Raw genomic sequence first — 27,892 nt, forward strand, 5'->3', positions numbered from 1 at the left:
TAAACCCTCTCCTTTTTTTTTTTTTTATATCACCCTCCTTCTTCCGCCGCGCTGTGCACCCCAAGATCCCACTCCTGACACCAGTGTGACAAAGTTCCTCCTCTATCTTGGTGGGTCCTGCGCTTATTGTCAGATTTTCTTGCCTCAGAGATTCACCATGTGGGTTGGAGAACAGCCCAGAGACCTTCCCCTCTGGAAGAACCCACAGTCCAGGTCAATTGGGAGGTTTGGGGCGGAACCTGGGCCCGCCCTCTACTCCGGGTTCCAGTCCAGGGCCCTGTGGACTGCAGCTGTCTATAGTGCCTCCTGTAACAGCTGCATGACAGCTACAACTCCCTGGGCTACTTCCCCATGGCCTCCTCCAAACACCTTCTTTATTCTCACCACAGGACTTTCCTCCTGGTGTCTGATAACGCTTGTGCTCCTCAGTCCTCCACGAGCACACCCTCTCACTCTCAGCTCCTTGCGCCTCTTGCTCCCAGCTCCTCACACTCGCACCACAAACTGAAGTGAGCTCCTTTTAAAACCTAGGTGCCCTGATTAGCCTGCCTTAATTGATTCTAGCAGCTTCTTAATTGGTTCCAGGTTTCCTAATTAGCCTGCCTACCTTAACTGGTTCTAGCAGGTTCCTGATTACTCTAGTGCAGCCCCTTCTCTGGTCACTCAGGAAACAGAAAACTACTCATCCAGTGACCAGTATATTTGCCTTCTACCAGACTCCTGTACCCCACTGGTCTGGGTCTGTCACAATACATGAAATTACAACCTATAACATTACTACAACAGCAATGTTCAGTGCATCATGAGCCTTCTGAAGACACCCGACATGACAAACTTTGCATTAGATACCACACAATCATATTATAAGGATGAACATGGGGGTGCTGGGTGTTCCCCCAAGGTACAGAACGTCACAACCACCTTCTGCCTCCACAGCGTATAGCACACGACTCTTGGCATCGACAACCGCAGTAAAGGTAACCAGTGCCGCCAACACCCTCCTCCTCGGTACCAATGCTCTCAGTACCGCAGCAATTTCTATGACAAAGAACGTTTAGTCTCCTCGGCACCAGAATCTCCACTCCTCAGTACTGACCTTACTCCAGCACATTTGGTACTGTGCCAACTTATCACACCACCCAGATCAGCTCTTCCTTTATCCAGTGACGAGGATGATGATGAAGGGGAAATCTACTCCTCCCATCACTCCTTTCCTATCCACACAGCTGCCAGACCAGGTCCACTACTAGAACTACATAAATACCACCCCAGACCTGAAACTCAAGGATGGAAGAGATTCCCATGGATGCTGCCACCAATGCCATTCCCACCACAGTGGGCTTATTGGGACTCCTGGGCAGGGTACTGCTAACACTATCCTAAGCATCCCAGTCTACACACGGAGAAGTCAAGGCATTCTCCATTACCCTCTGTACCTGGACCATCTGAACCTCTGACTCAGTGGGGAATCCAGCCGTAACACGCTGAACTGGGTTCAGGCAGCAGTGCAGCCGGACTAGTCGGCTGTCCTTGGGCTACTTCTTCCCCTCCCCTCGAGGTGTACCTGGATCCTGGGGTCATCCTCCATCTCAGTGGGATATACGACCAATGGTATTCCCAGCAGCTACTTGGTGTCTGGAGTGGCTGGAAGCTTGGGCGAGTCCTCAGGGCAGCAGAGGACTCCTCGGCATCCAACAGCGGCAGTGGGGGAGAAGTGTCTGTCTCCCTTGGTAGCTCCAGTTCAACTGAGCTGTACGGCCTGCCTCTTGTACTTCCTGTTCCACCCCTCTGCTTCCATTGGGCCGGGCATGGCTTTCCTGGCTCTGTCCACCAGGGGGCTGGTTGTAGTCCCTCCAAATCATTCTCAGAGGTAGGTCATGCCTCCTTGCTATAGCACATACTTGAGGACAAAAAGGAACAATTTAAAGCTCTCATATCCAAGGGTCAGATCCTAGCTCGCACAGATTTACAAGCTTCACTAGAAGCCGCAGACACGGGGGCCTGGTCCATTGCCACAGCCATAGTAATGTGACGAGCCTCCTGGCTCCACTTCTCGGGTTTTCCAAAAGAAGTACAACTGTCAAGGATTTCCCGTTCAAAGGACCCAAGCTGTTTGCAGCCAAAAAGGATGAGTCCCTTCCAGGGCGACTGATCCTTGGGCATATGCATGCCTACACAAAAGAACAAACAGGGGAAGTATTACTCGACACAAAGATCTAGATCCACATCCTACTCCCAACCTCAGAGGCAATATGCCACGCAAAGGCGGTGACAGAGACCCTCAAGATGGAGACCACTCCCTTCTCAGTCCTCGATGTCCCAACAAATTCATGAAGACCCAGCAATTTAGGATGGTCCCTCTAGCAACAATAATTCTACCACTAGAACAAGGGGACTGGTTCTCAGCTCTCGACCTCCACGATGCATATTTCCACATAACGATACATCCCTCACACAGGAGTTTTCAGATTTGTTCTGGGAACAGATAATTTCAAGTACCAAGTACTCCCTTTCAGCTCATCTGCAGCTCCACAGATAGTCTCAAAAATCCTTGCAGTGGTGGCAGCTCACCTCCACGGACAAGGGGTCATAATATTTCCCATCTGTACGATTGCTTACTCAAAGCCTCGATTCGGGAAGAGGCAGTAGAAAGTACCCAAAAGTCAGTACAGGTCTGTCTCATCTTATGCGGGGGTTCCGTTCCGAGGTTAGCGCGTAAAGCGAAAACCGTGTATAGCCAAAAACCCATTGAGTTCAATGGCGGGCGAAATCACTCGCACTACAGGTATAGTATTAAAATTGTTGTTTTTCCTCTTTTTTTTTTTGCCGACCGTGTAAAGTTGAAATCGCGCATGTTAAATGCGCGTAAGATGCGACAGACATGTAGCTGTCTTCACACAACTAGGGCTACAAATAAACTAACAAATCACATTCACACCTGTGCAGAGACTGGAGTTCATTGGGGCCTACCTCGACTCTCTAGATGCTACAGCCTCTCTGCCCCAGCACAGATTTTTCCACTCCAGTCCACCTAATCGCTATAACGCAAGCCAGCCGGCAGATATTGGCCAGGACCTGCCTCCAACTGTTAGGTCATATGTCAGCAATGACATTTGTCATCAAACACTCCAGACTGAACATGCAATGCCTACAATGTCTCTCCTGACCACAGAAATCTCTGCACCAGTATCTCTCCATCCTTGGAGCACTTTGCCATTAAGCTTAACAGCATGCATTTGCTCACTGCTTGGTTGTGCAAAGTAACCTTTACAAATCCTGTGTAGTAAGAGGCAGCAGCCTGGGATTCCCCTGTGCTCTGAAAAGCAGCAGCTTCATGTGTTACCTGCTGCCTGTTTCTACTCAGCCAAGGACATTTATTCCTCAGTTGCTCAGTGGACTTACAATGATAGCACCTTCTGAGCTTCTCTGCTTGTACAGGAGATTTGTGATGAGTAACAGGGGAATGGGGAGGTGACAACCCAGCCTCCTTTTTCCCAGGGGCAAAATGGTGATTCTGCTTTCTACCAACCCTGTTACCCCTCTGTCAGTGGTTTATGTTTAATTGCAGCTTGTGATTGCTCAAAAGAGTCTGCAAACCCAGCTAATTCACCGACTGCATCCACCTTTGTCCCACAAATATTGTTTTACGTCATCACTGCACATATTCAGGAACTGTTCCTGAGTAACCACCTCATACATTTCTTCAAAGCTTGTAATGCCTTTTCCCCTCACCCACGTGTCTAACAAATCTCTCATTTCCTTTACATAGGACACATTACTTAATCCAGATCCCCTCTTAAGGCTCCTGAATTGAACCCTGTAGGTTTCAGGTGTAATCTGGAACTGTTTCAAAACCTGTTCCTTAAATTTACCGTAGTTTGAACCATCAGCAATAGGCATCTTATTGAATATGTCCAGAGCTCTCCCAGTCAATTTTGCAACCAAAGTGGCCATCTTTTGATCTTCAGGAATCGCATGGAGAGTGCACAGTCTCTCAAAGGTGATGAAATATTTGGCAATATCACTGGATTCATCATACTGTGAGCATAACTGCTCCCATTTATGGATTTTTGGGGAAGTGGAGCCAGCTACTGAAGGGTTCTGTCTCTTCCACTTCATTACAGGCAGTTCATGCTTCTGGGCCAAAATCTGGGCCTCAATTTCTTTGTCTTTTAAGTCCAGGGCTTGCTGGTGTGCAGCCCTTTGTCTGGCTGCTTCTGCCTCCAAGGTTTTCCTGGCTGCAGCTGCTGCTCTGAGTCTCATTTCTGCCTGCCACATTTAAAACTCACAGTCCTTTGCCTTCTCTTCTGCTTCCAGTCTGGCCAGCTCTAGTTTTGTAGCTGCCTCACTCATTTTCTTGCTTTCTTGTGCTTATTTCCCTTACCCGAAATAAACAAACAGAAAATAATAAACCAGTAACCACTTTGTCTGTTCTCCAGCCACCCCACTCAGAACTCAATTAAAATAACTACCAGTGTCTCAAAGCAATCAGCTGTGCACAGATCCTGTTCGATTACGCCACTGTGATGGATTCGGTCATAGAGACCCCCTTGGAACTGTCACCTGATGTGCTGAAATTACCTCTGAGCCTGTTTTCTTTGCCAGCTTGGGACTCCAGAACACTGTCTTGTTGAGCTAGACACACTAGGCTGCTGCAACACAGATCCAGGGTCTGAACCACACCCCCAAAGCTGCAGACTTAACTGAAAACACCTCAGCAAGTACTCCTGTCTCCAGCACCCAGACACCCAACTCCCAATGGGATCCAAACCCCAAATAAATCTGATTTACTCTGTATAAAGGTTATAAAGGGTAAACTCATAAATTGTCCGTCCTCTATAACACTGATAGAGAGAGATGCACAGCTGTTTGCTTCCCCAGGTATTAATCACTTACTCTGGGTTAATCAATAAACAAAAGTGATTTTATTAAGTATGAAAAGTAGGATTTAAGTGGTTTCAAGTAATAACAGCCAGAACAAAGTAAGTTACCAAACAAAATAAAACAAAACACGCAAGTCTAAGCCTAATACATTAAGAATCCAAGTCTAAGCCTAATACATTAAGGTAAATCTCACCCTCAGAGATGTTCCAATAAACTTCTTTCAGAGACTAGACTCGTTCCTAGTCTGGGCCCAATCCTTTCCCCTGGTACAGACCTTGTTAGTTTCAGCTCAGGTGGTAACTAGGGGATTTCTCATGATTGGCAGCCCACTTTGTTCTGTTCCACCCCCTTTTATAGCTTTGGCACAAGGCAGGAATCTTGTGTCTCTGTGTCCCCACCCATCCTTCTAAATGGAAAAGCACCAGTTTTAAGATGAATTCCAGTACCAGGTGACATGGTCACATGTCCTGTGAGACTCCAAGCCTCCATTCTTCCTGGCCTGACTCACAGGAGTGCAGGAAGGCTTGCAAGTAAACGGAGCCATTTACAACTAATTGTTCTAGTCAATGGGAGCCATCAAGATTCTAAACCACCATTAATAGCCCTCACTTTGCATAATTACAATAAGACTTCAGAGTTATACTTCATATTTCTAGTTTTAGATACAAAAATGATACATACATACAAACACACTCAGTAGATTATAAGCTTTGTAATGGTACCTTACAAGAGACCTTTTGTATGAAGCATGTTCCAGTTACATTATATTCACACTCATTAGCATATTTCCATAAAACATATGGAGTGCAACGTCACACCTATGACCACATCCCAATCTCCTACCTAAAATAAGTTCATCATTCCATTTGAACCAACCCATCCATCTCCCATCGTTCTTCCCAAAACTGCATGGCAACAAACGAGAAGCAATTCTTCATATCCTGAATGTCTTTCAGAAAGTCACTAAAGTTATTTCTTTCCATCATGGAATGATCTAAGGGAGACGCCATATCCAAACAAAGGCTGTCAAAATAGATCTCCGGCTACATTGACTTTTGTTATCGCCATTAATAATTACAGCCCCCACCGGGGAACCACACACACTCCACCAGAGCACTCTACATTGATAGCTTTCCTCAACAATGTGCCTATTATAAACATCTGCAAAGCAGCAACCTGGGCATCAACCCATATGTTCACTCAACACTATGCCATAGAGCAGCATTCGTCATCAGATGCTCTACTGAGACTTTTGGTTTTATCATCCGACACGACTGCAACTCCGAAGACCCTCCCTTCCACTGAGGGGCACTGCTCTAGTCACCTACAGTCGATTAGAATATAAATATTATACTTGCATTTCAGCATATAGAGCAGTATAAAAAAGTCCTTGTCTGGATGAAATTTTAGTTTGTACTGACTTCGCTAGTGCTTTTCATGTAGCCTGTTGTAAAATTAGGCAAATATCTAGATGAGTTGACATATCCCCTGGAAGACTTCTGCATAATCTCAGGGGTACATGTATGTGACGGGGTTGGGACTCACCACCTGGCGCCTCCTACTGGTTGTCTCGGGAATTAGCTCTGTCCAGTGGAGTGCCCCCTCCTGGTGGTGTCCTGTCCGTCATCTCACCCTCGGTTGGCGTGTCCGGAACCGCGTTGCTCCCAAGCTCACAGCATCCTCTTCAAGCCACTGCCTTCCAGCAGTGCCCCTTAGTCCATCCTCACCCCCTTCCGGGGAGGGGGTGTCAATCAGTTCCCTCTCTGCGTCCTGGCCGATGTGGCCAACTGCACCCCGAAAGTCACTCCCCTCTTGGCAGGGGGTTGGTGCAGCTCTAGATGGCCGCTCCGTCGACCGGGTGCAAGGCAAGGGGGAAAGGGGGGGGACCCAGGCCCGCCCACTACTCTGGGTCCCAACCCAGGGACCCTCTAGTGGCCGCCGTCCTGCCCTCCTTCTCTCCCTCCGTCTGTCTGTCCACGTCCCTGGGCCGCTTCCCCTTCGGCCCCTTGCACCGGTTAGGCCCTTCCCTTCAGGGCCTGCAGCCTGACAGACTCCGGGCTGGAGTTACCCTCTGCTCCCCCAGGCCTGCCCAGCACTACGCTGTCCTGGGTGCTAGTCTCCCAGCCTGGAGACAGACCTTCCCCTATCGAAGGCCTGGGACAGACTGCCTGCTCCTGTCCTGAGCAGCCTTCTTATAGGGCTGAGCCTGGCCCTGATTGGCTCCCTCCAATCTGGGCCCTGATTGGCTCCCTATAAGGCCTTCCCGGATTGGCTTCCTGTTTGCGCAGGCTCACTGGCCTGCTGCAGCCCAAATTCAGGGAGTGGGGCAGCTACCCAAGTCATTTGGGTAGGGTCAGTAGATGGGATTCATAAAGGTATCTAGGTGTTCAGCTCCCATTTCAGTGGAACTTAGGTGCCAAAAAACTTTGTGAATCACACCCAGGGTCTTCTGGCTTTGAACAGCCCCAAGCACATTGGTGCTTAATAAATAATAATAAAGCATTAAGACCACTTCTTACCTATGTCTCCCTTAAGGATCTTGGGTACAGTAAAGCCTTGTGATATGCAAATAAGTAAACCAGTTATAAAAATAACATTTCATTTCAAATGATCCCAGAATGAATTACAGCCGTAACAAGCTACACAACAAGTGTTTATTCACACGCTCTATTGAAGACGTATCAGCAACATTAACTCAAACGTTAGCGCAGGCCAGTGAGGATTTCCACATCTATCTGACATAACAGAAGGGATTCAGGAAGGTGGAATGCAGTTGCCCAGGATGAACACGAAAGTAACACCGTTATTCTGACATAAATAGAAGTGATGTATTTCATCTCATCCAAAATACAGCAGCCTCCTATCATTATGCTGGGTTTTGCTTGATTACTATTATTAATAGTTTACTGTATCAATAAAGATACAGAAGAAACAGAAGCTGTCCAGAGATGGGTGGCAAACACAACTGGAGGAATGGAGAGTCTTACATATGAAGAGAAATTTAAAAACAATTTAATATTCAAAAAGGGACTGGACATTTGAACATTCACAGTTACGCTAGATTGGAGCTGGATGGAATTTTTTTTAATTAAAATCTCACTTCAAAAAAATAAAAAATTTAAAAATAATACTTTTTCCTTTTTTACTAGCTCTAATTACATAGGATAAAATATTAAAAAAACAATGGGTATATAAACCCTCATGTTTCACGGCATAATCTATTCCCTAATGAGGGATAGGAAGAAACTTCCCCAGTGGGTTGGCTGTTTACAACAGGGTTTCTCTACACCATTAAAGAATCTGGTACTGGTCATTGTCAGAGACTGGATCCTGGATTAGATGGGCCACTGCTCCGACTTGTAGAGAAGAATGCTATATGCTGAATTATTCACACTGCTTCCTGCAGAATCGTGGGATTCCCTATGGAGGTCTTCTGTCCAAGCACTAAGGCACCCCCTGGTTTTCTTTGCTTGTGATATCTGACACGGAACAAAGGTAGTATGTAGAGTTTGGTGAAACTTTTTGAATTACCATTTTTTGTTGAAAAACTGATAATGAAATGTTTTGCCACATTTTCTAAAATTTTTCAGTTTGAAATGACTTTTTGTTTTAAAAGGTTCCTTATATTTTCTCTAAAAAAATAAAGGTTTAACACTGGTTAAAAGCTAAACAAAAATGTTTTATTTAGTCAAAATGAAACATTTAATAGAATCATAGAAAATGTGGAAGAGACCTTGAGAGGTCACCTAGTCGAGCCCTTGGCACTGAGGCATGAGTAAGTATCCCTGACAGGCATTTATCTAACCTGTTTTTAAAAACTGTCAGTGACAGGGATTTCACAGCCTCCTTTGGTAACCTATTCCAGTGGTTAACTATCCTTATAGTGAGAAAGTGTTTCCTAGTATCTAACGTACATCTCCTCTGCTGCAGATTAAGCCCATTACTTGTCCCACTTTTGTTGAAAATGGAGAACCAAAAACGGAGAACCAAAAAATCGTTTTTGGACCAGCTATAGTACTATTTCTGCAGGCCATAGTAAGAAATGACGACAACAACAAATAATTTAAAATGAAGGCTGATTTTCTTTCCCTCCTTGAGAATAGCTGCTGTAGACTTTGTCAAAGACTACCCACTACATACAGCTATGTAGGGGGCAGGGATAGCTCAGTGGTTTGAGAATTGGCCTGCTAAACCTAGGGTTGTGAGTTCAATCCTTGAGGGTGGCCATTTAGGGATCAGGGCAAAAACTGGGGATTGGTCCTGCTTTGAGCAGTGGGTTGGATTAGATGACCTCCTGAGGTCCCTTCCAACCCTGGTATTCTATGATGAAGTGTTGAAGCTGTACTCTTCTTTCTATGTGTGCAAATGATTTTCTTAATAGTCACATGTACTTTATATAAACAAATTCAAGGTGTTTGAATCTACCAAAAAAAAAAGTATAACCTCTTATTAAGGGACCAAGAGGGTAAATGATATATGGGGACCAGTTGTGCTACCAAGGGCAGAAACCTAACATATGTCTACACTGCACACCAATGGTGATGGCATGCAGCGTATGCATAGCTACATGCTGCGGTGAAAAGCAGGCTGCGTCCACGTTGTGGTATGTAGCCACATGCAGCAGTGAAAGGCTCTGGCAGTGGGGAGGTAAAGGGGAAAAGCTCCAGGAGCTCTCTGGCAGGGAAAGGTTTGGGAATGGGACAAAAAACTGCTAAAAATAGCAGTGTAGCTGGAGAAGGCACTGCTTTGGCATGTAGAGAGCTGTGTAGGATACATACACACAGGGTTCAGACGTGTCTTTATATACCTAAGCCATGTCTCACTGTCTACACTGCTGTTTATACGCATGCTGCGTGGGGTGCAGTTTATGTACTCTACACCAGGGGTCCCCAACATGGTGCCCACGGGCGCCATGGAACCCGCCGGGGCATCTAAGTGCACCCGTATACTGGCCGGCGGATGCTCGTCCGACAAGTGGCAATGTCAATGGGCGTCGCCGCTGAAATGCCGCCGATTTTTGGCAGCATTTCGGTGGCGACGCCTATTGACGTTGACACTTGTTGGCGGCATTTCGGCAGATGCTAGTCCGCTGCCACAGTCCTCAGTGGCTCGTCGTATGGCGCCCGCCAGACAAAAAAGTTTGGGGACCACTGCTCTACACGCTGCTGCGATGAGTGTGCAGTGTAGACATACCCTTAGTTTATAGGGCATTGACCTGAGTAGATCCGTTAAGCTTAAAATGAACTGACTGCAGTTGATCTGACATCTAACAATAAAACAGTTTTGTTGTGTTGCAAAACTACCGAGTTGTGCTGTCTGTAGTAAATCTGTTCTCATCTGTCTTCTTACACTGCCATATTTCTTCATGTACAAGCCATTATCAATAAGCAGGCACACGTTTATTTTGTAATTTTTAAAAAAAGGTTTCCTCTTTTAGCCGCTTCACCTTTACCAGGCAAGCCACATGAGGCATATAATTAAGGACCAGGTTCTGATAACCTTACTCACATTCAGTAGGACTTTGCTCAGTGAGTGGTCCCATTGAAATAAATGGTACTTCTCATGGAATACGGTGCTACTTCAACATGAGGATGGCAGAATTTAGCCATAAGTGTATAATCGAAGCTGTGCTTGCTAACCAGACTTATCCTGTACATGTTACAGCTGCAGTATTATTACTAGAAATGGGTGGGCTGCTACATCCAAACAATCCAGAATGTTTTTTATTTTAATCATAACTCCCATGTTCTTTAATTCTGCAATAACTTGGAAAAATGCACCACAGATTTTCCAGCTGAGCCAGTACAGCTGGGGAATTTGATTTCGCAACCAATGAAAATTACTTCCTTTACACTTAATGCCTGGAAATAGCAGAAATTTTAAAAAAATGCAACAGTACTATACAGTTCTGTTAAAACACACTTGGAGATACACTTAGGGGAAAATTAAATGAAATGCATTTTTGAATGTGCCTTACTCATTCAGGTGGAGTAGTTTTTACAGCAGGATCCACTAGATGTCAGTATTACACAACATTCCATATAAGAAAGCCTTTTAATTGGCTTAACCTTTCAAAACTGCATTAAACAGTTTTGCAAAATTTGTGTCAGCAATGAGAGTAAATAGAGTAGTGGTTAGGGAATACCACCCAAGACAATTTTCATAACCCATCTGCTTTATAGTCTGTACAGTGCACAACATGCTTTATATAGCTTTGTAGTTAAAACTGTTACTTTCTGCAGAGGTTTGGTGCTAGAATGTAATTTGAGCAAACTCAAAGTCTTTTTTTTAAGAATACAAGTTCTGATTACACAATATTTTGGTTCACATGTTTCTTTTTATGTACTGTGTATATTTGAATGTCATTGAAAGTGCAACACTGCAAATATTTTAAACATGATTTTCACTGTCTTACAATACACAATTTATTTTTCTGTAGGAAAAGTTCATATTGCTGTATGTGGACATAGGAGAACAGAGTAGAATACTATAATTACATTTACGCTGCTCAGTATATATTGTACTTAATATTGCACATAATACCTCTCAAAAGTTTTACTTATATCTTTGTGTTTGTAATTTAGAAAACCGTGTTTCCTTTGAGTTAATATGTGTTAGGGTGCTGTTTTCTTACAAGTAAGAGATTAAGGTTCAAATCCACCCAGAAAGTCTTTAAGAAGTTTTAGATTTATCCAGCAGTACACACCATCTCACACCTGACTAAATCAGATTTCGTGACCTGCTACGCTGCCCCAGGCACTGGAGGAGGTGGCTGAGAAATGGAAAAATTTTCATGGGAGGTGAAAATATGTAACACATAGCAAATTGCATTATTTGTTAACCTACAGGATGTCCCTGCAGGCAATCCAAATTGTTCCCAGCTAGTTGGGCAAATCTCCACATAGGTAATGAACAAAACATCATGAAAATACAAACAGTAAAAATCATCCAAATTAAAACCTGCTTCTCTCTTCCTCTAGGCATTTTTGCGAGCTCTTGTAGAATACACCAGTGATGCCAGAGAAAAGCGAAGGCTTCAGGAGCTGTGCAGCAAACAAGGAGCCTCTGATTACAATAGTTTCATCAGAGACCCTAATATCTGCTTATTAGATTTACTCCATGCTTTTCCAACGTGCAGACCTCCACTTAATCTGCTGATAGGTAAGTAGCTGATTTAAGTTCAGTTGTGTTTAATTTCTGAAAATGCAACAGAGTATACGTTTAAAAACAAAACACTATTAAGTTATTGCTTCTTTGGGAAAATCACTAGCCAAGGTTATCAAACTGAATTTATAATCTGGAAGTAAAGACCTGCTCTTCACCCTGTAGTGTTTGGCCTTGATTCTGCCAATGCTTATGCATATGCTGTGTGAGTAATCCTGTTGACTTTGCGCTGCTCCTGTGCATATTGATAAGCACTGGCATAAGTGTTTCCAGGATCAGGGCCTTTATTTGTAAAGCAGCTTTAAAAAAAAGCTAACATTTTCAAGGGCCCATTTTCCAACACTTGCGGGTTTTGCCTTCTTTTGTTTTGGTATTCTATTTTTCCCTATATCCCATATAACTGTTAAAAACAAACCAAAAATACCTTTTATAAAAATAATTTTCTTAAGAAAGAATACAGTAGATTTCCTTAAACAAAACAACCCCCAAAAGCATTTATTTTGTACAATGTAGAGCTGGTTCAAATACTCTACTAAAGTTTGTCTTGTATATGCAAATAGCTGCTATTTGCAGATATTTATATTTGAATGAATAATAAAAAATACAACTAGTTTGTGTTCTCCCCACACAGCCCTGAATTTCCTGCACTCTGGGGCTTTCATTTATTGGAGGGCCCTGGAGCATCTGAGTTTCTGAAATATTGTGCATTGTAAGGAATTAATGCAAATGAAAGCTGCAGAGTGCATGGGAGTTTTCTGGGACAGAGCAGCAGGTCTGTACATCCTACCATGATCCCTCTGCAATGATATTTCTGCCCTCTCTTTGTGGAAGGGGAGCTCGGTGGTTGTATTTCTCTTTCTCCCCTTCCTTTCACGAGGGGACTCTGTGGCACTGGTTGTTGTTGGCCTCCTTAAATGGAGCCCATGTGGTATTATCTGGTACTCAATATTCAATATTTTTCAAATTAACAACATATAATATTTGTCGCATGTCTAAGCACTGTTCATGAGTACTGTAAACCTATGCCATTACGATAAAGATAACCCATCCTGCAACTGTTATTCATTCAAGAAGACCTGAGGAATTCAGTGGGTGAGTGGATTGCAGGATTGTATTTAAATATAATGTTAAAAGGATAGGCCCTAGCTGTAGCTATCTCCAAATTTCTCTGAGTAGAGAAATTGTTCTGGGGTCAGTGACCCCAGAAATCTTTGCATTTTTGTATTCAGATAAAATACTGTGGTCCACTATGTCAAAATACCGTGGTCCATATTATGGTATATGAATCCAGTGAAAGGTGGCTCGGAGAGGTTTAACGTGCACACCAGTAGTATGCAAGATACCAGCTGAATTTGCTGTCCAGGAAAGGAGATTCACTTGAGTGGGTGGTGGGTAGCATGTCTGACTCTGTCCTGTTCCAGGTTGAGAGGAAGGGCAGTCTTAAATTAAGCCAGGACTCTTACATCTTTGTGTTGATGTACATGAGTGCCAAAGAAATGTGCATGCCCCTTTTGGCTCTAGCTTTACCCATATTTCTGCTGTGCGTACCCTTTATTGCCATACCCCACCTTGCTGCTCAAGTGGATTTACAGCTACTTTACCACAGTGCACCTGCTCCCAAGCCACACTTTGTACCCTCAAGGATTTCTACCACTGTTATGCTGGTGTACGTTATTACTCTGAAGGCTGAGTTACTGTTGAATAGAACCTTTTAAGTTTTTGCATCTTTCTAATGAAAAAATGTCCAAATACACATCTGTCTGATTATGGAGTGAGCACTAGTTAAGGCTGTAAAGAATGTTTGTTTAAATTTGTATTTTCAGGCATAAAGAAATTTGCTTTTAAAAATAATGATTTTTGATGTGACCGTGATGATAACCAATGGGTTTTTTATTATTCTTTTCAGAACATCTTCCTAAACTGCAAGCCAGGTCCTATTCAGCTTCAAGGTACTGATATATTTAGATTATATCTTGTTTGTAATTTAGGCATGGTTTTTCCTCACAAAAATATACCTTGTTAAGGCATTACAGAGAACAAATTCTGGGTTATATTGCAATTTAGTTTTGTTTAAGAGAACTTTGATCCTGCGGTCAATGTGGAATTCAGCTTTATCTGTTTGAGTTTGTACGTACACGCGCAATCCCCAGTGGCTAAAAATGATTCCAGCACATAGATAACTACTTCTACAGAAGTTCCTCACTATTTCTTTATTTTATTTATTTATTTTTAGAAATCTTGAGCCAAGACTAAACAAATGAAAATGTCCTTGATTTATTTATTTGGAATACTTCCAGCGCAATTGTGCAGTATGGCTTTAGTTACACAGAGCAAACAAGTAAATAATCTCAGGCCTAGACTGAGCCATGAGTCATTTGCCTAGTGGATTGATGTCTTCCATGAGCAGCAGGGCTGTCTTGCTGCTCACCTGCCACTCCGGGAACTGCTTTACTCTGAGATCGGGCAGAGAGAGTGGAGTGACTGCTCCCATTTACTAGTGCTGCTGAACTAACCCAGCCAGGCAGCTCCCAGCCTTTGCCTTTGGGAAAAGATACAGAAGATCACTGCAGCCTGGCTGTCCATCCCCAAATCCTGTGAGGCAGAAAGAGGAGAAGGAAGAGACCCCAACAGTTCTTTAACAGGGATAAGTATTGAAGGCATGGCAGTCTCTGGAAAGGACTTGCCTAGCAGCCTTCCCCAGCAGGCCAGGTTGAGTTGTCTGAGAGAGACTGCAGGAAGCAAATTTATGGGTGAGAAGATTGCAAAGCGAACAGTTATAGAGTGGAAGTGAGTGGGAATGGAGGAGAGGGAGACTGACGATGAGAAGGTCGAAGGAATTGAAGGAAAGTGATGAAATTGGTTAGGAAAAGAATGAAGAGCTGGAAATAGATTAAAGGAGGATGGGGGACACTAAAAATGAGTGGGAAGATGGGAAAAGAATGGAGAGAGAGCGAGGAAAAGAAAGGGAACAATATTAAACATTAAATAAAATCTAGAATGAGGGGAAACAGATAAGATGGAGACAGTAGATGGAGGAAAAGAAATAGAGTGGAAGAAAGGAAGAATAAAACCTGGGTAGAAAAGAATCTAAGTTCATTTTTTAATAGAAAGTGTTATAAAAAATGTTCTGATTAAAAACACACGCAAATGTTGTGTTGCATATAAATAAAGCAATATTATTTGAGTGGCTAGTAAAATTTTACCAGTGCTCTCACAAAATAGAACTCTCATGCATATGAATCTGATAAATTCAGAAGAGTTCTGTTTGAATTCTGTGAGTCATTCATATGGTATTGTCCAGGCACCTGCCAATCCAGCCCTGTACAGCCCCGTCCCATGAAGTCAAGGGATAGACTCTGACTTCAATGAGATTTGGATTAGGCCCAAAAAGAAGCTACTGTACTGATTCCTTCTCAGATAGTATTTTGATTGTTTAATCATTTGTGTCATTGCAGCTCCAATTTATTTCAACCAGGAAAACTGCAGTTTGTTTTTAACGTTGTGGAGTTTCCATCCTCCCCATCTCGACTGGTTTCACGAAAAGGAGTGTGTACAGGTTGGCTTGCTGAGTTAGTTGAACCAATGCTTCAGCCACATAAAAACTCTCTAAACACAAAGGAAGGAAAATCATCAACTGTAAAGGTACCAAAACAAGGTCTAAATTCTTGTGTTTTTAGAGTGATACAATTAGAATGTGTGTTCCTGGAAAAAACAATTTTCCTTATTTCTTTGATTTGAGACTCAGATATTCTGATACTGGTAATATGTTTCTCCATTTGTACAATTCCACCCCTAGTTACAAGTTTCTCCTTCCCTTTGTGATCCCTTTATATCTGCAGTGTGATACATCTCCAATGGGATTTTTTTCTGATTAAAATCTTTTTGTTAATTTTATCCATGAATAGGATATCCTGGTAAAGTATATATAACCATTGTGTTGAAGTGAATTCATAGAGGGATTTAAACTTATTAATGATGGGCCAGAATCCAAAACCCGGGTTTAAATGCCCCTCCAAACTCTGGAGAAGTTTGGAAGCAGATCTTCATTTGCAGCTTGTACCTCATATCTAATCCTCACCTTGAAATGCACAGGTAACTTGCAGTAACCTTAGTGGGAGTTACATGTGCATATTAAAAAGGAAATTAACCCACTATCAGGGCTCATTTACTGAAATTCTCTACTGGTTTAAATAGGTTCAGCTCCATTGACTTTTGTCAGCAAAGAATTTAGTGCATGAGTGTTGTTAGCCCAGGCTTCTTTTGGCCAGCTTCCTATTTACTTTTGACACTGAAAAGTGGAGTCTGATATCAGAATCTGGACCTTGATCCATGAGCTCTTTTCTCTGTGACAGCCTCCTCCACAGCTGCCTTGGTCTTTTATAACCCTGTAAAAGGGTCAGTTGGCTTGCAGTCAGCCGAACAGAGGGCAGTTCCAGCATTTCCGGTGAAACTATTTCTTAGAATCATAGAATATTAGGGTTGGAAGAGACCTCAGGAGGTCATCTAGTGCAACCCCCTGCTCAAAGCAGGACCAACACCAACTAAATCATCCCAGCCAGGGCTTTGTTAAGCTGGGCCTTAAAGTCCTCTAAGGATGGAGATTCCACCACCTCCCTAGGTAATCCATTCCAGTGCTTCACCACCCTCCTAGTGAAATAGTTTTTCCTAATATCATAGAATCATAGAATATCAGTGTTGGAAGGGACCTCAGGAGGTCAGCTAGTCCAACCCGCTGCTCAAAGCAGGATCAACCCCAACTAAATCATCCTAGCCAGGGCTTTGTCAAGCTGGACCTTAAAGCCCTCTAAGGATGAAGATGCCACCACCTCTCTAGGTAACCCATTCCAGTGCTTCACCACCCTCCTAGTGAAAAAGTTTTTCCTAATATCCAACCTAAACCTCCCCCACTGCAACTTGAGACCATTACTCCTTGTTCTGTCATCTGCCACCACTGAGAACAGCCTAGCTCCATCCTCTTTGGAACCACCCTTCAGGTAATTGAAGGCTGCTATCAAATCCCCCCTCACTCTTCTCTTCTGCAGACTAAATAACTCCAGTTCCCTCAGCCTCTCCTCGGAAGTCACGTGCCCCAGCCCCCTAATCATTTTCGTTGCCCTCCACTGGACTCCAATTTGTCCACATCCCTTCTGTAGCAGGGGGACCAAAACTGGATGTAATACTCCAGGTGTGGCCTCACCAGTGCCGAATAGAGGGGAATAATCACTCCCCTCGATCTGCTGGCAATGCTCCTACTAATACAGCCCAATATCATAGAATATCAGTGTTGGAAGGGACCTCAGGAGGTCAGCTAGTCCAACCCGCTTCTTGGCAACTTCTTGGCAACAAGGGCTCACTGCTGACTCATATTCAGCTTCTCGTCCACTGTAATCCCCAGGTCCTTTTCTGCAGAACTGCTGCATAGCCAGTTGGTCCCCAGCCTGTAGCAGTGCATGGGATTCTTCCTTCCTAATTGCAGGACTCTGCACTTGTCCTTGTTGAACCTCATCAGATTTCTTTTGGCCCAATCCTCCAATTTGTCTAGGTCACTATGGACCCTATCCCTACCCTCCAGCGTATCTACATCTCCCCCTAGATTAGTGTCATCTGAGAACTCACTGAGGATGCAATTAATCCCATCATCCAGATCATTAATAAAGATGTTGAACAAAACTGGCTCCAGGACTGACTCCTGGGGCACTCTGCTTGATACCGGCTGCCAACTGGATATGGAGCCATTGATCACTACCCGTTGAGCTCGACAATCTAGCCAGCTTTCCATCCATCTTATAGTCCATTCATCCAATCTATACTTCTTTTGCTGGCAAGAATACTGTGGGAGACCGTATCAAAAGTTTTGCTAAAGTCAAGATATATCACATCCACTGCTTTCCCCATATCCGCAGAGCCAGTTATCTCATCATTGTCATAACTATAAAGGGAAGGGTAACAGCCCTCCTGTGTACAATACTATAAAATCCTTCCTGGCCAGAGACTCCAAAATCCTTTTACCTGTAAAGGGTTAAGAAGCTCAGGTAACCTGGCTGACACCTGACCCAAAGGACCAATAAGGGGACAAGATACTTTCAAATCTTGGTGGGGGGAAGGCTTTTGTTTGTGCTCTTTGTTTTGGGGGGAGTTCGCTCTTGGGACTAAGAAGGACCAGACACAATCCATGCTCTACAAATCTTTCTGAACAAGTCTCTCATATTTCCAACTTGTAAGTACAGCCAGGCAAGGCGTGTTAGTTTTATCTTTCTTTTCTCAACTTGTAAATGTACTTTTTGCTAGGGTGTTTACCTCTGTTTGCTATAACTTTGAACCTAAGGCTAGAGGGGGTTCCTCTGGGCTTTTTAAGTTTGATTACCCTGTAAAGTTATTTTTCATCCTGATTTTACAGAGATGATTTTGACCTTTTTCTTTAATTAAAAGTCTTTTTTAATAACCTGATTGATTTTTCCTTGTTTTTAGATCCAAGGGGATTGGATCTGGATCCACCAGGAGTTGGTGGGAGAAAGGAGGGGGGATGGTTAATTTCTCCTTGTTTTAAGATCCAAGGGGTTGGAGCTGTGTTCACCAGGGAGTTGGTGGAAGAGTCTCTCAAGGCTACCCAGGGAAGGGAGTTAGCCCATTGGGAGTGGCAGCAGTGGACCAGATCTAAGCTGGTAGTTAAGCTTAGAAGTTTTCATGCAGGCCCCCACATCTGTACCCTAAAGTTCAGAGTGGGGAAGGAGTCTTGACAATCATAGAAGGCAATCAGGTTGGTCAGGCATGACTTGCCCTTGGTGAATCCATGTTGACTGTTCCTGATCACCTTCCTCTTCTCCAAGTGCTTCAAAATGGATTCCTTGAGGACCTGCTCCATGATTTTGCCGGGGACTGAAGTGGGGCTGACCGGTCTGTAGTTCCCTGGGTTCTCTTTCTTCCTTTTTTTAAATATGGACACTATATTTGCCTTTTTCCATCATCCCCCACCCCCCACCCCAGTCGCCACAAATTTTCAAAGATAATGGTCAATGGCTCTGCAATCACATCAGCCAACTCTCTCAGCACCCTTGGATGCATTAGATCTGGACCCATGGACTTGTGCATTTCTCTCCCTTTCTGAGTCTTTCTGCACAGATAGATGCATATTTGATCAGCCGATGGGTAAAGATTGTAACACTGCAGTATTGACAGTATCCTTGCTATTCCCTCTCCCTTTTCAATGATTGCACATGGTTCGATCCCACCACACAAAGTATGACTATGAGTATATACATATAGCAGTCATGTAACAAAGTACAAAACTAATTATAGAGATCAGGTAACCTATTTTGCTTTTCAAAAAATATTTCACTCTTGCCATTTTCTCCTTGAAATGACTTCCTTTAAAGAAAGATTCATATCCTTGAACAGCCACTGAAATGGTAGATTTATGACACTACTTCATAGAAGGGAAAGTCTTTTGCCTGATTTTCTCTCCAGCTCTCTTGGGCTATGTCATTTTATTCTGCCCCTGTGCATTAGGGAGAGAGTGCTCAGCTTCCTGCTCTGTCTGTGTGCTTCAGTCAGAGCCAAGATTTCTTATCAGAGGCAGAGAAGCAGAGCTGCAATGTGTGTGTTGGGAGGGGAAAGTGTGAGCAGTGCTCCCACACTGTTGAAAAACTGCTGTAGAAGGGATGTTTGTGTAGTATTGAAAGAGTGGAAATGTGGGTTTGTGCGTCAGCCAGTGGAATGGCTGATTTGGTAAGGTTCCATCTCTTTAAAAGACTAGACTCCCAATCTGGCCCCAGCGCACTTCTAAGAAAGTCATATATAGTGCCCTGTGAAAATTCTGTTTTGTTTTGTTTAAAAAATTCATAATAATGTAAAGGGCAAAATATTGAATTTCATGGAGTATGCCTGGAATTAATTTTACAATTAAAATTAGCAGTAAACAAACATATATACAGTCCACTGAATATTCAATAATTTCTATTTCTTTTTTGAATTAAAGTTAAGTATCATTAGTTTGTTGAGTGTTTCCTTTTTGATGGATTGCCTCTGCGCAGAAGGAATCGCCCATATGCTGAAACACTTTGCTTGGCATCTACAGAGCTAGGGACTCCAAATGAATATTGCTTGACAAATTTTGCAATGTTGGGAAGACATGGTTTTTCAGACTTCCAAAAGGTAGTCATTGCTACATTCCTTTGCATAAAACCATTAGCCTTTTAATTCAGTTTGCAGCTCCTGTTGAAATCAGTTAAGAAATCTAGTGGGATGGCATCCATTTTTAAAGTATATACTTGCAAGGGATCAAAGACCCTTACTGCTTTAAGGAAATGGCATGCTGGCTGGGTGAAATGAGGTTTTCTTCCCATGCGCTTCAGGAGGTTGTAGTTTGTAATCTTATCTGCAACTTCAGTAAAAGTTTTAATATATTGGCTTTGAATCCCTGCATCACCACTGTCTTGCTCACTTTTAATTAAGTCGTCAACTTTATTGTACACTTGATTCATGCACATCTCACAGCTTTCAAACCATTTCATCAAATCAGCAAGCTCTTTGCCATACTTTAATGTAAGGGGACTGTTATCCCCTTACTAAAACTCAGTGGATTTTATGTTTTTGTTTTTTTGGTTGGCTAGCTCCCAGTACCAAAAGTAAGGGGAAGGGCCAATGGGAAATCAGGACTGTGAGACTGACAGTCCCCAGAAACAATGGGGAGAGGCCAATACTCCAGGTCAGCCTGATTGACAGGGCGGGCAAGTTAATGAGGGAGTGAGGCGGCAAAGGGGTCCTGTCTGTCCTGTGAGCTGGAATTGCCTGGGTCAGACAGAGTGGGGCCAAGCTAAGGAGAAAGCTGGGGCCCAAGCTGAGCTGGGGAGCAGAGCTGTGCCAAATCCTGAGGGACCAGAAAAGCAGCCCACAGAGCAGACCTGTGCTAGGAGGAGAGCTGCAGCAACCAGAGCCAGAGGGGCCAGAGAAGCAGTCCAGGGAGCTGGAGGCAGAGCAGCAGCAGTGCTGAGGCAGAGTGGAGCTGGAGCACTCCAGAGCCGGGTGCAGTGAGCAGCTCGGAGAGCGAGGGGGACCCTGGGCAGCGGGCCCAGTGCAGGGAGACGCCCCCAGCCAAGACACCTGGCCGGTCAGACTTGGATGGGGATCATAACCCCGATGGGGCGGGGGCAACACTGGGAAGAAGGGTCCTGCCACCTAGAACCTAAGAGCATGTGGCCACTGCCAGAGCAAGTGTCTGACCCGCAGCATCCCTGCAGCACAGCCAAGGCCTGAGAAGGAGGCCTGGGACTTGTGAGGAACAGACTGAACTTCCCTTACATTCTAGAGATGCTGGTTGTGATGTCCCTGTGCCACAGAGTGGGGTTATGTGTTTTCCTTTAACCTTTCCCATTTTTTCCTTATTTTTTTTAATTGATTGCCGTTTAATCAATTGTATTTGCTTTGAACTGTATGGAATGATCAGTGGGTCAGGGAAGCATCCAGTGCAGAGAACGCATCCCAGAGTGGGGACACCATAGCCCCTGCCCTAAGTGACCACAACAAGGTTGGGGGTCGAGCCCCCAAGGAATCCTGGGCCTAGCCTTGTTTGGGTTACGAGGACTCTGCCACACAGGAGAGTGGAAGGGGAGCCATTGAGGTCAGACAGGCCTTTGGGCAAAAGAAGTGGGAGCGAGGACTCAGATCTTTTTGCTAGCCAACTTCACTGGGATAGTGTATAAACCGGGAAAGTTCCCCACAATAATGGGACCATTCTCCCGCTTATGTTAAGATGAAATTGAGTTGTAGCTGTAAAATTTCTGAATCGTGCAACAGATGTTCTTCTTCGAGTGCTTGCTCATATCGATTCCAATTAGGTGTGCGCGCACCGCGTGCACGATCGTCGGAAGATTTTTACCCTAGCAACACTCGGTGGGTCGGCTGAGGCGCTCCCTGGAGCAGGATCCTACCCCTCATTCTGCCATTGGCTAGCACCGTCCGCATCTTGATCATGGACGTCGTAGCCACTTTCTGCTTGGGACGACCTTGAGTTGGGGCGGGACGGCCAAGGTGGAGCCGATCGCTCATGCTGGGTTGCACTGTCCCGCATTGTCGCCCCACGCCACGGAGATGGAGATCGGTGCCGCGATCTCGAGCGGTACCGCAACCTGGATTGGGACTGACGGTCGTATCGGTGCCGGGAGGCAGATCTGGATCTCAATGAAGATCTACAAATAGATCGGCGCTGGGATCGGTGCCAGGAGCTGGACCGGTACCGACTGTACCGGGAAGAAGATCTTTGCGAGGCGGAGCAGCACTGAGAGCAACCAGCACCAAGATGGTGATCGGTGCCGGGACTGCGAGCAGTGCCGTAGACGAGACCAGCATCTGGATCGGGACCGGGATTGGGATCGGGATCGGTGCTGTCCCGTCTCGCTCTGCGACAGAGGGCGCATCATGGAGGGCTTTCCTTTCGAGGGAACAGCCCTCACTGGCGGTATCGAAGGTTGCGACGGTCCCGGCTCGGTGAGCGCAATCAGGTTGCGTGCCGTGGAGAAAGTCTCCGGGGTGGAAGGTAGGCCGAGCTCGACCGCGGTACGCACTGGGGAGCTTACGTGCTCCGGACTCAACGGCGCTTCTGGCGCTGGAATCAACGGTGCCGGAGTTGGAGCCTTCGCGAGGCGGTCCAGCACGGGACGCTGCTCCGAGGGAGGCACAGGCGGTGCCGGCAACTGCACAGGAACAGCAGGTTGCTTGTGCTGCTTCTTGGGTCCCAGAGACAGCGAGCGGTGCCGCACTGGTAGCGGTGCTGGAGACGTCCAGTACCGGGAGTCTTTGCCGTTGCCGGGCCTCGAAGCTGTTGCTTTCGGTGCCAGAGGCGCGCTTTGGACCAACGGGGTTGGCGCCGGGTCTCGACGTGGAGCCGAGGACATTGGGCTAAGTGCGCGGACTCAACAAATTCATGGTAAAGTTGAAGTTCTGCATGGTTTCCCTGGGGACCATTATTCCTTCCCTGGATCCTGGAGACTGGTACGCCACCCTCGACATGAAGGACACGTACTTCCACATAGCGATTTACCTGCCGCACAGGCGCTTCCTTCGCTTTGTGGTCAACCAACAGCACTTCCAGTTTACCGTACTTCCCTTCGGCCTATCCACAGCGCCAAGGGTCTTTACAAAGTGTATGGCCATTGTGGCTGTCTCACTCCATCGACATCGGATCCAAGTGTTTCCGTACCTCGACGACTGGCTTATTTGGGGTCGCTCCAAGGTCCAGGTGCAATCTCATGTTCAGTTCACCATGAGCTTGTTCAGATAGCTGGGCCTGCTGCTCAATGTCGAAAAGTCCACTTTGCAGCCGACCCAAAGAATAGACTGCATCGGAGCAGTCCTGGATTCAAATCTTGCCCGTGCGTGCCTACCGCACGCCTGCTTCCAGTCCATGGCGAGCATTATCCACAGCCTCCAAAGCTTCCTGACCTCGACAGCACGGACATGCCTCGGTCTCCTGGGTCACATGGCGTCTTGTACCTTCGTGACCAGACACGCCAGACTGCGCCTCCATCCACTTCAGGCCTGGCTCTCAACAGTATACCTCCCAGGCTGGGACAGCATGGGCACAGTGGTCTCGGTACCGCCAGAAGTCTTAACCTCTCTGGACTGGTGGCTGAACCCCCACTCGGTATGCGAAGGGATGCCATTCCATGCCCCGCAGCCCTCCCTGGTCCTAACCACGGACGCATCATCTCTGGGCTGGGGCGCTCACCTTGTGGACCTTCGCACTCAGGGCCTTTGGTCCACATAAGAGATATCCCTGCACATCAACGGACGGGAACTGAGAACAGTACGCTTGGCATGTCAGGTGTTCTGCAAACACCTTCAGGGTCGTTGTGTTGCAGTTTTCACAGACAACACAACGACCATGTTTTATATCAACAAACAAGGGGGAACGCAATCATCCCCCCTCTGTCAGGAAGCCATTCGCCTGTGGGAATTCTGCATAGCCTATTCGATCGACCTGGTGGCGTCGTTTCTCCCAGGAGTCCAAAAAACCTTGGCAGATCGCCTCAGCAGATCCTTTCTGGCTCACGAGTGGTCGATTCGCCCGGACGTTATCCATTCTGTTTTCCGGAAGTGGGGGTTTCCCCACATAGACCTTTTCACCTCTCGCGAGAATCGGAAGTGCCAGGTGTTCTGCTCTCTCCAGGGGCGCTGCCGGGGTTCCCTATCAGACGCCTTCCTGATACCGTGGAAAGACCACCTGTACTACGCCTTTCCTCTATTCCCGTTAGTCCACAAGGTCCTTCTCAAGTTGCGCAGAGACAAGGCCCATTTAATCTTGATCGCCCCGGCGTGGCCCAGGCAGCATTGTTATACCACTCTCCTTGATCTGTTGGTGACCACTCCATTTCCACTTCCGTTATGGCCGGACCTGATCACTCAGGAACATGGTCGACTCTGTCATCCGGACCTGCAATCCCTCCATCTCAGAGCATGGATGCTGCATGGCTAACTCAATCTGAGCTACGTTGCTCCCGCTCCGTGCAGCACATACTTTTGGGTAGCAGAAAGCCCTCTACTAGGTCCACGTATTTGGCCAAGTGGAAGCGTTTCTCCTGCTGGTGTGCCCTGAGCAATACTGCCCCTCTGGAGGTGCCAGTACCTACCATCTTAGACTATCTCTTGTCCTTGAAACAGCAAGGCCTAGCAGTTTCATCCATCAGAATACACCTAGCAGCGATTTCAGCCTTCCGGGCGAAAATGGGCACTTGGTCTTCTCCAATCCCATGGTCAGCAGGTTCCTCAAGGGATTGGAACGTCTGTACCCGCAAATTCAGCATCCAGCCCCTACGTGGGACCTCAACCTGGTCCTATCCAGATTCATGGGTGCCCCGTTTGAGCTGATGGCCACTTGGTTGCTCCTGTACCTTTCCTGGAAAACAGCTTTCCTCGTCGCTATCACTTCGGCGAGACGAGTGTTGGAGCTTCAAGCCCTCACGTTGGACCCACCATATACGGTGTTTCATAAGGGCAAGGTACAGCTGCGACCACATCCCGCCTTCCTTCCTAAGGTGGTGTCTGCCTTTCATGTCAACCAAGACATCTTCCTTCCGGTCTTCTATCTGAAGCCACACGCTTCTCGACGAGAAGAACAGCTGCACTCCCTAGACGTTCGCAGGCCCCTCGCCTTTTACATCGAACGAATGAAACCTTTTAGGAGGACGACCCAGCTGTTCGTAGCTGTGGCAGACCGGATGAAGGGCCTTCCGGTCTCCACCCAGCGCATCTCGTCCTGGATCACATCATGCATCCGTGCATGCTATGACTTGGCTGGTTTCCCAACTACACACCTTACTGCCCACTCCACTCGGGCTCAAGCTTCGTCCTCCGCCTTCCTGGCTCATGTACCCATACAGGAGATCTGTAGGGCAGCAACTTGGTCATCACATACCTTTGCTTCCCACTATGCGATAGTGCAGCAGTCCAGGGGTGATTCTGAATTTGGTTCAGCGGTCCTTCACTCCGCAACATCTCACTCTGACCCCACCGCCTAGGTAAGGCTTGGGAGTCACCTAATTGGAATCGATATGAGCAAGCACTCGAAGAAGAAAAGACGGTTACTCACCTTTGTAACTGTTGTTCTTCGAGATGTGTTGCTCATATCCATTCCAAACCCGCCCTCCTTCCCCTCTGTCGGAGTAGCCGGCAAGAAGGAACTGAGGGGGCACTGAGTTGGCTGGGGAATATATCCGGCGCCATAAGGGCGCCACTCCAGGGGGCGTCTCAGCCAACCCACCGAGTGTTGCTAGGGTAAAAATTATCCAACGATCGTGCATGCGGCACGCGCACACCTAATTGGAATGGCTATGAGCAACACATCTCGAAGAACAACAGTTACAAAAGTGAGTAACCGTCTTTTTCACCTCCTTAACACTTTGTGTTTGTAACTTTCATCTCCTCTTCCACCAAACTCAAGTAAAAAGTAATGTACTGTGCATGGTATTCAGTAGCAGCATACAAGCTTCCTATCTTGTCTTAACTGGTTTAGGGGGCATTTTCACAGGAAGATTCGAACCCACAGCCTAGACTGCCCTTTGCAGATTTTCTTTAAAATGCAATTTTCTGCTCGGATGATGTTTACAAACTTTTTTGACTCTTTCTGTTAGCTTGTCAACCTTTGGGATCTCATTAGCAAGGGCTACTATGTGAGCACTGCAGGTATGTTGAACTGAGTTAAGCAGTAATCCCAAAGCATTTGATTGTAAGCTTTTGATGTAGGGTGTGTTGTCAGAGACAGATGCACTAATATAATCAAAATCCACCCCAAAGGTATTCAACACTTTACAGTAGCATGTGCAATGGTGTTGTAATTAAGCCTATAGGTAAATTGTATCAGCGAGGACAACTTTCAGTTCCAAGTTAGATTGTCATCACCATTTAGGACTTGCAAAACAATGTATGTAACAGATACTCATCTTGGGTATCAGTTAGTTTGTCAATGACCACGGACAGCCATCCAGACTTCTTTACAAATTCCATAATCTCCTTCTTCTGACACTTGTCAATTTTAGATAAATATTCGTATCTCAGCTGGGTTGATGAAGGAATCACTCCACCATTTACTACATTCTTTCTGAAAAATTCCAATAGCCTTTGGTTGTCCAGTTTTATTAAGAGAGATATCTGTGCAAACAAATGTTTCTGTCTGGTCAATATTTAGGGAATTACATGCTTTACAGTTTTCAGTGGAATTTTGAAACAAGGAAGTCACTGTTTTTTGTTTCTTCACAAGTAAAAGAGTTGCTATACTGCTCTGGGTTTCCGGCTTTCTCTTTTGATAAGCACCTAAATCCAGTTGACTGTTTTGACCTTTTTTGGTAGTGATGTACAGTAACATTTCAGGAGGTACGGAAGAGCTTATCTCCATCACTGGGTAAAACTCATGGTGGATACTGCTGCATGTGATCTGCTGCAGACACCTTTTAAACTTTTTTTTTAAGAGGCATCCATTTTCTTGTTTGCAGTGTACAGTGTTTCCTATCTAGATTGTATTCAGTCACATTGATGATGTGATTACTTTGCAGCACTCTATTTTGTGCATGCGGGAGAATAGTACACATGGAGACGTAACATCTGAACTGTGCAGTTTGCTAAGGTGGTATGAAATAATTTGTACACTTTTTCATTTTGTTTAAGAATATTGAAAAAATGTGGTGTTGAGCTAACGTCACAATTTGTTTGCAGTCTATGAAATCATGGTTTACTCAGGGCCTTAGGCTACGTCTTCACTCCCTGCTTGAATCGGTGGGTAGAAATCGATCTCTCGGGGATCGAATTATCACGTCTCGTTGGGATGTGACAGTCGATCCCCGAATCGACGCTTGTACTCCACCAGCGCAGGAAGAAGTAAGCGCCGTCGACGGGGGAGCCGTGGAGGTCGATTTGCTGCCATCCTCACAGCGGGGTAAGTCGGCTCGGATACGTCGAATTCAGCTACGCTATTTGCGTAGCTGAATTTGCGTATCTTAAATCGCCCCTCCCCCCCCCCCCCCCCCCCCCCCGTAGTGAAGACGTAGCCTAAGTCATGTAGTATGTTGTAACCTGTGTTAGAGTGCTATTGGGGGCTGTAAGTGTTGCCAAGGAGATGCTCTTTTTCTCTCAGTAGTGAACCTCGTGATTTTCCCATCTCTTGTGAGGTCTTGTAACAGGTAAAATACTGAAAGTTACTATATTGGAAAAGTATCAGGGGGTAGCCGTGTTAGTCTGTATCTACAAAAACAACAAGGAGTCTGGTGGCACCTTAAAGACTAACAGATTTATTTGGGCATAAGCTTTCGTGAGTAAAAACCTCACTTCTTCGGATGCATCCGAAGAAGTGAGGTTTTTA

The 27,892-nt window shown here is 45.5% G+C and overlaps 1 protein-coding gene across 2 annotated transcripts in view; it reads left to right on the forward strand.

The window, feature by feature from the left end:
- Positions 1-27,892, forward strand: part of MTRR (5-methyltetrahydrofolate-homocysteine methyltransferase reductase) — a 108,818-nt gene that overhangs the window by 53,724 nt on the left and 27,202 nt on the right. For both annotated transcript variants that reach the window (XM_026659127.1, XM_026659128.1), the window contains 3 exons: positions 11,865-12,045; positions 13,955-13,997; positions 15,504-15,690. In XM_026659127.1, the coding sequence (XP_026514912.1) occupies positions 11,865-12,045; positions 13,955-13,997; positions 15,504-15,690 (411 nt within the window). The remainder of the gene's footprint in view (positions 1-11,864; positions 12,046-13,954; positions 13,998-15,503; positions 15,691-27,892) is intronic.

This window comes from Terrapene carolina, unplaced genomic scaffold, assembly GCF_002925995.2.
Source record: "Terrapene carolina triunguis isolate 2854851 unplaced genomic scaffold, T_m_triunguis-2.0 Scaffold580, whole genome shotgun sequence".
NCBI lineage: Eukaryota > Metazoa > Chordata > Testudines > Emydidae > Terrapene > Terrapene triunguis.